The 10,994-nt window shown below is 32.1% G+C and overlaps 3 protein-coding genes across 3 annotated transcripts; 2 read left to right on the top strand and 1 right to left on the bottom strand.

Annotated features, from left to right (window-relative positions):
* Nucleotides 1–671: 671 nt before the first annotated feature.
* LOC123883040 (transcription factor DUO1) lies at nucleotides 672–2,705 on the top strand. Its single transcript, XM_045931735.1, has 3 exons — nucleotides 672–865; nucleotides 1,633–1,876; nucleotides 2,253–2,705. The coding sequence occupies exons 1-3, from the start codon at nucleotides 672–674 to the stop codon at nucleotides 2,700–2,702; spliced, it is 888 nt and encodes a 295-aa protein (XP_045787691.1). The 3' UTR covers nucleotides 2,703–2,705.
* A 624-nt stretch (nucleotides 2,706–3,329) lies between these two features.
* Nucleotides 3,330–5,956, bottom strand: LOC123887005. The gene is made up of 4 exons (XM_045936271.1): nucleotides 5,493–5,956; nucleotides 4,240–4,398; nucleotides 4,026–4,134; nucleotides 3,330–3,849 (listed from the first exon to the last, which is right to left on the bottom strand). The coding sequence occupies exons 1-4, from the start codon at nucleotides 5,826–5,828 to the stop codon at nucleotides 3,659–3,661; spliced, it is 795 nt and encodes a 264-aa protein (XP_045792227.1). The 5' UTR covers nucleotides 5,829–5,956; the 3' UTR covers nucleotides 3,330–3,658.
* An 804-nt stretch (nucleotides 5,957–6,760) lies between these two features.
* Nucleotides 6,761–8,236, top strand: LOC123886973 (hydroquinone glucosyltransferase-like). Its single transcript, XM_045936234.1, has one exon. The coding sequence runs from the start codon at nucleotides 6,803–6,805 to the stop codon at nucleotides 8,234–8,236; it is 1,434 nt and encodes a 477-aa protein (XP_045792190.1). The 5' UTR covers nucleotides 6,761–6,802.
* Nucleotides 8,237–10,994: the final 2,758 nt, after the last annotated feature.

Genomic DNA, 10,994 nt, shown 5'->3' with positions numbered 1-10,994 from the left:
GAGTAGGGCTTTGTTTGGCAACGGGCAAGAACTTATACGGGTTGTGTACTTATATTAATGATTCCCGTCAAATTTTAATTTTTTATTTTAATTTTATAAAGTACTGTAATGACTAGAAATTTTATCTTTAAGATAAATAAGTGGGATGACTGGCGTTCGAAAAAAAAAATTTAATTTTTTTTTTTACCTTAATATTGATACGAAGTTTTCACCGATTTTAGAGATAACTAATCTCTGTCGAGGAACTTATGAGACACATAAGGTGAGTTCTTCCTCCCAAATGAATTTTTTTCATATACATAAGCAGCAAGAAATTGAATCTCTGACCATATGCCAAAACTCTTACTGGACAAATTCATTTTGATGGTTCCTTCAATTTTTATTTATATTAATTATTATAATTATATTAATAATTATATTCCTTTTAAAAAATAATTAATAATTAAGAAAAATAGTTAGTGGACAACGTGGGTAAGGTTTAGTGGGAAGAGGAAGTAACTGCCGTAACTGCGAAAGCCTACTTACATGGAATAGTGTGTAGCAAAGATTTAGGGAAACGAAAATGCGAAACATTTGACATGGTAGTAGAAAATACTTAAACCAGAGAGTATTAAGGTAGTTGTGTGTCGTGTTATTAATTATAGGTAGAAATAGAAATTAGGAGAAGAAAAATGCATGGGAAAAAAGAACAAGAACATGTAAGAAAAGGTCCATGGAAAACAGAGGAAGATGATGTGTTACTTAACCATGTCAAAAAATATGGTCCAAGAGATTGGAGCTCCATTCGATCCAAAGGTCTTCTTCAAAGAACTGGCAAGTCTTGTCGTCTTCGTTGGGTCAATAAGCTTCGACCAAATCTCAAAAAGTAAGTTCAAATCATCATTACTTCACTTTCATTTCTTCTCATTATAGTAGTAGTATTTGTTTCTTGCAATCTGCGAAACATAGACACATACACCGAACACTAATACATCATCAATATGAATAATAATTGTAGAAAATGATATAACTAAATGTAGTTATATATGTTAACGCCGTGACGGTGTTGAACACTGAAAATGTCTTCGTTCCAGAATGTATGTGCTTGATTCCGTTGCAATATAATTTTGCATCGGTGTTTTGTTATGAAAATTTACAATCATGGGGTTGCTTCCTTTTGTTCCAAGTCTTTAAATTTGTATGTTTTTAAGTTTATATTAGAAATTTCTTTGATGGGTTTTGTCTCATTTTGTCAAACTTTTACTACAAGTTAGTGTATGCATTTTTTATGGATATATGGTTCATGGTTTTAATACACTTTGCATTATAAGGTATAGCACCAACTCATTTCTAATATCCAACATGTGTCACACACTAACACGATACATGTAATTACATTTAATTATTCAATTTTTCATATTTTTATAAGTGTGTGAATAATATTGTGTCTGATGTTATCTCTGTTCGTGTATGTGTCAGTAATTTGTACATTTCATGATGTTTCAAAGATAGGGTTAATTAGTTAATATTCTTAATTTATATTTTATACTTCCTTTCTAATTGCTTATAAGTTTACATATATCTAATTAATTATCGTATTTTTTTTTAATTTGATTTTTGTGTTTTGGGGTATTGTTTCTGTCTGTATGAAAGTGGGTGCAAGTTTACAACAGATGAAGAGAGGACTGTGATAGAGTTGCAGGAACAATTTGGAAACAAATGGGCTAAGATTGCATCCCATTTGCCAGGAAGAACAGACAATGATGTCAAAAATTTCTGGAGCAGTAGACAAAAGAGATTGGCTAGGCTTCTCAAAATATCATCATCATCATCAACTTCAAAGTCACACAAAAACAAAAACAAAGCCAAAGTTTCTCTCTCTGTTCCAACTTCAGAGGTAATTACAGTTTGTTTCTTACAGTTTTTCTGAGGAAAAATCAATTTTTTTTTCAAACTTTGAAAAATAAATAAAACTGCTTCGAGTATACCAAAAAAATAAATAAAAATAAAAGTGCTTCGAATAAAAAGTTGTATTGAATAGTTTCTCTAAATAATCATTTTTTGTATAACTTTTTTCTTAAAAGAAATTATTTTTATTACATAAACAAACACAAAAAAATTTAATGTTTTTTAAAAAATATTTAAATTATTAAATGTCAAAATTATTATTTTTATGATCTATAACAAACGTAACATAACATAAAAAGTTTTGTCTTATTCTTGTTTTTTTCCTTCCCATTCTATATTTTTTAGGATTCTGTTTTTTCTTGCAGATTCCATATAAGTTCAGTTCTTCATCAGAGGGAGAAACATCATCAAAGCCTCCTCAATCATGTTCATTACCATGCATTCAAAATTCTGATCAAGTTATCAAAATGGTACCATTACTTGATCTTATAAAATCCGAGCCGCCTAATTTCGACACAAACTACGTTGAACAAGAGTTCACTCCTTTTGATCAGAGCTACAAAAGCACTGAACAAATTGCATTTCCTCAGATTCCAGAACTCCAAAATGATCTTACTTTTCCAATGCCAAGAATTGATGACCAAAATTTATTTGATGTTTTTGGTCCATTTGATTCATCTGAATTTGGAATGGTTCCTTTTTTTGAACCATCAGGGAGTTGCAGAATTGGGAAAATGGATAGTTTCTTTGATGATTTTCCAGAGGACATGTTTGATAACATTGATCCACCTATAAGTCCATCTAATAAGCTCTAAATTGTGTGGCCATTAATTTTTACTTATTTTGTAACACTTTATATTTGGTTAATCATTGTTTTTTTTTTACATAAGCTCTGGTTAGTCAATGTAATTTGGAATTATTGATATTGTGATATCATTTGTAAGACAGCTAAAAATAGACATTGCAAATGCATATGCCCATAGTGCTGGTTATTTTTGTTGGCCAATTTGTTTGCGTTGTGCTTTTGCATTATTTAAATACACTTTTGGGAAATAGATTATTTGTTGTGATCTTGATAAAATATTTTGAGTTCATAGAACTCAATTCAGATTGCTTAAGCAAAGTTGAGTTCCAACATTGTGCATAGAAAAACACTGTTAAGCAGCTATATTTCAGTCTTAATGAATGTTCTGGTAAGTGTTGTAGACTACACTAAGTGTCGTTGACCAAGTTTAAAATTGGCAAAACATACATAGATATTATTTTGGCATTTTCCCTCTGGTTCTCAGGAAAAGGGGGCCGCGATGTTGAGTACTTAAACCTCTCTGAGTAACCTAACTCAACAACTTAAACCACACTTTGAAGAGAAAACATGTATAGTCACCATACATTAGTTTTGATACATGATTTCAAGAAAACCATTGAAAAGTGTCACAAATAAATTCAAATAAGATTTTCTAACTTTGGTTCATGTCCACAGTTTCATTATTAATGTACAACAAAGTAGTATCTTCACAATAAAATACTGAATAAAATAGCAACATAAACTCCACCAAATTCTATTTCTTTTCCTCCTGTGTTTTCTATTCAATCAAGGCCAATATCATAAGAGTGAAGAATAATATGCAGATAAAATTCTACTATTCAATAAAGTATGAACAACGGAAAAGTCATCTGGACATTGGAGGACTCCAATGTAAAAATAAGTAGAGTGATAAGTGAGAATCTGGCGTGTGGAAGGGGGAATAGGAAATTTAACTGATGTCGTTGCTCAAAGATCTTTTAGATCGGAATATTTTACGCCAGTTTGACCAGCATTGGTAAGCACTTCGAATTCTCCTGCAGTAAATGACTGATCTTTCTTGAAAATCGGGCGTCTGAGTTCCACATAACCACAATAGTCAACTTCACATACTACAGCACCCTTTCTGAATGAAGATAGAGCCACCCCGACTCCTTCCCCTGCAAAAGATGGAATTCAATTAGAATTTTTCTTTCAATCTTTCAAAGACCAGTGAGTTCGAACTCTTTAATACTTTGCAGCAGTGTTGTCAATCATGGATTACATAAAATAAGGCGTCTTTCGAGTGTTACAAACAGATCTATTTTATGGACAAGAAATTGAATATGATACATACCATGTGTGACAAGGAGCAAATTTTCAGTAGGATATTTATCAGCAAGGTCTTTAACTATTTGCTCATATCTAGCCCTCGTGCGCGAAAGCTCTTCCTCCCACACAGGCAACTAAAGTGAAAAGTTCGTCAAACCACAAAGTAATGATCATCATATATATAATTTGTCAAGTTCCAAAAGTATTTGCAATTCGAAATGAACAAGAATCCATTATACCTCTTTATAGACCCTTTCTACAGTGTTATCCAAGGTACCTTTTGGAAGCATGGCCTCACGCTCTGAAATGTCGAAACCCCAATTTCCATCTTTAGGAGCCACCTCAAGCTTAATTGCCATCCTGCTCATCATTTCACATAATCCATATTCAACAGAGACCTGCAGTTGTGGAGGTGAATGGGAAAATTGTCAACCTAATGGCCGATGTATCTATCTATGCACCGAGTACTCAAAATTCGTATGTTATGTTATAATTTCACAATGGAAATGAAATACCACCTTACTCTTTACATTAATAAAATGCTACATTCTCTTTCAACATATGAAACCAAACCTCTAAATTATAATGTGTGTGCATTTAGTTTTTCTTCAGTAGGACAAGGTTTAAAGGTTGAATTGAAGACTTCAAACATCAAATATAGAGAAATCAGGCATTATCATTGGGTGCAGCGACATAACTGAAAAATCTATTTGAAGCAAATCAATCAAACTATTGGTGATTGCCATGTGAAAAAAATAATAACTGTTATTTAGAGAGAAGATGACTAGAATACAATGCAACAAGAGTCGGTGCTTTCACCGCAAGAACCACCTATGATAATCAAAGGTAATTCAAAACTGAATTTCAATTGTGTCATCGTCCCATTGCAATTACTATTTTAAACAAGTTACATTTGAATCCTCTCTATATCTTGAATAGCAAGCTTTTACTATCCTATTGGAAAGAAAATGACACAATTCAATTTTGAAAAACAATGATGACTTTGGGCCCGTTTGGATTTGACTTATTTTTTAGCTTATGCAAATAAATAAACTTTTATGCTAATTGATAAGTTTTCACTAACAAAAATTGTATCTTTATAAGTTGTTTTGTCATAAACTACCTTAAAAAACCTATAATAATACATAAAAGCTTATTTATTTGGATAAATGGTTTGGCATAAGGTCAAAAATAAGGCAATGCAAACGGGCCTTTTGTGCATGATCTCTTTATTTTTAGTCAAAGTCAGCGATCTCTTTTTAGATATAACTCATATACACATTCACTAGCAAATCAATCCTAATCATCAAATGATTAAAGGATATAATTGATAGAGTTTTTACAGTGTCCATCAATCATATTCTAATTAACAATACCTTATTATACAAATAATCCTAATTAAGCATTCAATATAAAAACAAGATTTTTTTTCTAGGCACATAAATAAATAAATAAATAAATAAAATATATAAAGGAAGGTAATTTGAGTAACCTTGAGTTTGGAAGGATCGATAGTAACAGAGTCACCGGTGAGTGCGTCGGGGTTATCATCAACGGCGGAGAGAGCAATAACGGCTTCAGCTGCCGTCTGAACGCAGCGGAGGAAAGGTGAGACGAAAATACGATGAAGTGGATATCCGAAAAGATTACGAAACTTGCGACCCGTAGAGAAAGCCCGAACCCGACCCTCTTTGATGAGAGGTGGGTCCCACGGTCGAGGTGCAGTGGCTATCCATAAAGGATCGAAGTTGTCGATGCGATCGCCGTGTCTCATTACGACGACGTTTTGGTAGTATTCTGGAGTTTGGTTTTTTGATGTTGAATCCATTTTTTCTTCTGAATTATTTTCAGAGAGAGAACTGGTAATATTAAACTGGTTTGTTTCTTTCTGTCGTCTTTTATTTTAAGTAATCACGATGTGTTTTTTTCATTTTTGTAAACAAACACCTGGACTATAGAGTACTCTATTAATTAATTGGCTTAATTAGTAAAGATATTTTTTGTTTCACATTCATCTTTTAAAAAAAAATAGATTCGAATAGGTCACTTAAAGATATTTACGTTAATCAGTTTGGTTCTTTCCTTTTATTTTTTCGATGAACAAACTAATTAACGGATATGTCTTTAAGGGACCGAACTGATTTTACACGCATAAATACATTCAAATTATTTAGGGATAATTTTGAAAAATCCTACATAAAAATAGGAGGATTTTTTTTTTTTACAAAAAAAATAGGAGGATTTTTAAGCTTCATGATATTGAAAATACGGCAGAAGTCGAACTTGGGTCAATGATATTCTGGGAAACAATCCCAACCATCTCAACCACATGACTCGAACTTAGCTTCATGATATATTTAAATTAAATTTCACTAATCATAGCACAATATGTTAATATGGTCCGACTCCAGTAATTCATTTTAAAATATATACTATTAAATTAAACTCGTAGAGTTGTAAAAAAAATAAAATTAAACCGTAGAGTACTTCACCGTACGTAATTTAATTAATGGCTAATTAGGAATCAAGCTTTAGAGATTTAAGATGAGATTCCAAAACTGTCTTGATTCAAAGAGTTAGAGGTTTCAATCTAAGACAAGTTTCAATTCTTTATACATTGAAACGCTTCAATTTTGTATATGAAGTTAAATATGATGAATTCAAGTAAAACAGGTTTCAAACCAAAAGAGAGGTTTTAATTCAAAAGAAAGTTATTATTATACATAATAACTCCTAAATTTAATTTATCCCTTTAAATTTTCATCAATATTTCCATAACAATGTTGAATATTGAGTGATCAAATGGAGACCAAGACTCACATAGCTTTGGTTACAGTTCCTGTATACAGTCACCTACGCTCAATTCTTGAATTCACCAAAACATTGGTTAATCTAAACCAAAACATTCATGTCACATGCATCAACCCAACATTTGGTTCTTCAATTTGTAACAATGTCAAAACCCTCTTTGAAACTCTTCCAACAAACATAAACTACATGTTCCTTCCACCAATAAATTTACAAGACTTACCAAAAGATATTCACCCTGCACTCAAAGTTCAAGCTACTATATACCGTTCGATTCCTGCGATTGACGATGCATTGAACACATTACATTCTAGTTCAAAACTTGTCGCGGTTGTTTCTGATGGTTTAATAACTCAAGTGTTACAATTGGCCAAGAAACTCAATATTTTGGCCTATTCATATTTTCCATCCACAACCATGTTACTATCACTATGCTTGCATTCTTCAAATCTAGACAAAACAATTTCTTCCGAGTACAAAGACCTATTAGAACCATTAGAGATTCCCGGTTGCATACCGATTCACAGTACCGATCTCCCTGATCCTATGCAAGATCGATCCGGCGAAGCGTACAAGGTTTTTCTTGAAGGTAATGATAGATTTTATTTGGCTGATGGTATATTGGTTAATAGCTTTCTTGCTCTTGAAGAAATGACCATAAAAGCCTTGCAACAAAAAGAGTGTGAAGGAATCCCTTCTATTTATCCAATTGGACCTTTTGTGCAAAATGTGTCATATGATAAGGGAAGTGATTTTGAATATTTGAAATTTTTGGACAAACAAGAAAATAAATCAATTTTGTATGTTTCATTCGGAAGTGGTGGTACACTTTCTAATGAGCAAATAATTGAGCTTGCTTTTGGATTGGAATTAAGTGGTCAAAATTTTTTGTGGGTTTTAAGGCCACCAAATAAATTTGGTGTTATTGATGATCTTGATATTAGTGAATATGAGGATGATATTCTTTTCCAATATTTACCAAATGGTTTTTTGGAAAGAACAAAAGGGAAAGGTTTGGTAGTTCCATATTGGGCACCACAAGTTGAAATTCTTGGTCATAGTTCAATTGGTGGGTTTTTATGTCATTGTGGTTGGAATTCAACACTTGAAAGTATTATACATGGAATTCCATTAATAGCATGGCCACTCTTTGCGGAACAAAAGATGAATGCAGCTTTGTTAAGTGATGGTTTGAAAGTGGCTATTAGGCCTAAAGTTAATGAGAAAGGTATAGTGGAAAGGGAAGAGATAGTTAAGGTTGTAAAGAATTTAATGGTTGGTGAAGAAGGAAAGGGAATTAGAGAAAGGATGGAAAAGTTGAAGGGTGATGCTATTGATGCTTTGAAGGAAAAGGGATCTTCAACAAGGACTCTTACACAATTGGCATTCAAATGGGAAAGTTTGGGGTCACATCTAGGAACTTTATAATGATAGTAGGCTTGGACTGTAGCAAATCCAGGTCCCCCCCAATTCATGAGTTATTGGTTAATATATTTTATTTTATTTAGTATTTTGATATATACTATGTTGGTTGTTATTTTGAATTTTTATGTTTTTCGAATTTTGTTAGGACCTTTAAGATGCTGCCACGTGGATGACTTCATTACTAAGGTAGTAAGGTTTTGACAAAGTTATTAGATATAACTAGTCTCACACCCGTGCGATGCACAGGTATTATGTGGTATTTTATGTTATAATGTTGAAAAATTATTCATATAAATTGTAACAATAAGTGTTGTGAAAATGAAAATAATAATAATAATAATAATAATAATAATAAAGTGATGTACTTATCACTTCCTCCAACCAATATATTTTCAACCTTATATGTTGATCCTTCGTCAACCAATTTTTTTATCTTTGAAACCAAACTATTTCCCAAAGTAGCAAGAATCTTATCACACTGAATGATCAAAGTAAAAAAAAAAGGAAAAAGTCAATAAAAAAAACATCAATAGAGATTTTGTGAAAATGTGAGAAGTATATCAAGATAGTACATCACCTTTTCATCAACAAACAACATATTCATAGACGTAACCTCAGTTTGATTTGTATTTGTCTGTTACATTCTACACATTAACAATTCGAACTTTCAACTTTAGATTTGCTTTTCCAGCTACTATAACAGACACGTGAGGGTAGATAGGAGCTATAGTTTGAAAGAGTAATTTGTTTTAACTAAAAACTAAACTCAATAGAAATGTAATTAAGTCAATAATGTATACACTCTTCGTATTTTTTTGTGTGACTAAATTATAAACTCTTTGTTGTTTCTATGAAAACGGTTGACATTTAAATGGGATAAATGTTGAAAGAGAATCCAAATATGTTCATCTTCATTGTCACTAAGGAATGTTATAGTAATATAGAAAAGTGTAACATCTTGGGACATCAATTTTTGGATAATTGGAGAGGTATAATTCAATAATAATGTAGAAAACTGTAACATCTTGTGACATCAATTTTTGGATAATTGGAGAAGCATAATTCTTTATTATTTATTATGAGATTGATATAATATAAAAAAAAAATAGAGATGAAAATGATATAATATAAGGAAGTGATGTGGCATTATTGTGTGATTTAATTGGATGTAAGTGGATGATGTGGATTAGGGTTAAGATGGATAGTAGGAGAACTATCTAGGAATTATATATATAGATAAAATGTATTGTTTTCTTTAAGTGAAAAAACAATCAATAAAAAAAATTAATTTTTATTACCCATCTTATCTTCTTCTTAGAGATGTCAACCAGGCGGAATTAAGAGTAGATACTTTATCACTCTTTGTTCCACTGTTTAAATTATTCACCATCACCGTCCGCATTCCCTGTTTCGGACACCATTTTTATGGTAACATGCTGGTACTTGTGGATGTAGAGAAACAAAAGTATCTTTGAGGAGAGTTTTCGCCGCCCCAACAACCCAATTCATGTGATTCTCAAGATAGTTACCGAGATCGATAGATGCAAGCATGTGAATGGAAGGCAGACGCGTCTTTTTATTAATAAACACTCACCATAACATAAGACATGTTTTTTTTTTCACATAAGTTAGACACAGGCAGACGCGTTCGCCTATCTGGGCCGTTAGTAAAAATAAATGTAAAATAAAATATACAACAATGTTATTTCTCGCAAGGAATTTTAAAACGGAAAACTTATTATTTTAGTCGCTAAAAGTGTAACTTTTTTTTTAATAGCAAAATTTATATTTAGAAAAAAAGAACTTCGGCTAACAACGTATCCAAAAAAAGGGGGAGTACAAAAATTACTAAGAACTCCAAAGAAAACAAATACAAGAATACAAGAGCGATAAAAAAAAAAAACAGGGAACCTTGCAGATGTTTTGTATATAAACAGATCCAAAAATACATCGAACATTGCAGATGTTTTTGTATATGAACATTATATTGCATATTTTTGGAAGAGTGACTCATACAGACTAGCTCATTTTGACAGCTCAGCAGGTATTAAATGTGTGCTACTTCGTCCCTTGTGCAACCATTCGATGATTTGGGCATCACGACGAGATAAGTAACCACCTCAACGCATGAGAGTAACAAGTTGGTTTAATTCGATTTTGGGGAGAAAAAACTTTGAACCAATAAAATAAGTCGGTTTAGTTCAATTTCTATAATCATCATGTCTCAGAAAATCTTAACCTAATCAATGAAGAGTGCGTCAAAGTAAAAGTCAGGCAAGGAACCAACAATTGGCATATTAATGGAGACCTAATGGGTCTTGGGTTCAATAATGTTCTAAATGATCTTAGGGGTTAAATGAAAACATCCAATACAAACAAAGTGAAAGAAACATTGGACAGAGAGTTTTTTTGAGAGAGCATTAGGTAGTGGATGAACAATTTCTCAAAACCAAATGAATGAATTAGCATTAGGATCAGAATTTAGTTGCCAAAAGTTTCTTTGGGTTGTGAGAGAATCAAATGATTTAGGTAGTGCTAATTATTTTGATGTTTCTAAATCTAACAGTTCCTTCATTTGAGTTTTTTACCAAAAGGGTTCTTAGAAAGGACAAAAAAGCTAGAGGTTAATGGTAGAGGATAAGGACTTGTGATTCGTGAAAGGATGAAAGTCCTACAAGATGCTGCAATGAAAGTAGTAGATGGATCTTGCTTAACCACTATGTCTCAATTGGTCACAAAATATGGACCAATTTGAAAGTTG

This window comes from Trifolium pratense, linkage group LG5 (assembly GCF_020283565.1).
Source record: "Trifolium pratense cultivar HEN17-A07 linkage group LG5, ARS_RC_1.1, whole genome shotgun sequence".
NCBI classification, from domain to species: Eukaryota; Viridiplantae; Streptophyta; class Magnoliopsida; order Fabales; family Fabaceae; genus Trifolium; species Trifolium pratense.
Note: the sequence above shows the minus strand (reverse complement) of the source record. Positions and strands in the feature narration are given on the sequence as shown.

Coding starts and splice junctions, on each gene's coding strand:
- LOC123883040 (XM_045931735.1), top strand. CDS start 672: ATGCATGGGAAAAAAGAACAAGAACATGTAAGAAAAGGTCCATGGAAA. Junction 866..1,632: donor CTTCGACCAAATCTCAAAAA/GTAAGTTCAAAT, acceptor TCTGTATGAAAG/TGGGTGCAAGTTTACAACAG. Junction 1,877..2,252: donor TCTCTGTTCCAACTTCAGAG/GTAATTACAGTT, acceptor TTTTTCTTGCAG/ATTCCATATAAGTTCAGTTC.
- LOC123887005 (XM_045936271.1), bottom strand. CDS start 5,828: ATGGATTCAACATCAAAAAACCAAACTCCAGAATACTACCAAAACGTC. Junction 4,399..5,492: donor TCGATCCTTCCAAACTCAAG/GTTACTCAAATT, acceptor CCACAACTGCAG/GTCTCTGTTGAATATGGATT. Junction 3,850..4,025: donor TTTGCTCCTTGTCACACATG/GTATGTATCATA, acceptor CATCTTTTGCAG/GGGAAGGAGTCGGGGTGGCT.
- LOC123886973 (XM_045936234.1), top strand. CDS start 6,803: ATGGAGACCAAGACTCACATAGCTTTGGTTACAGTTCCTGTATACAGT.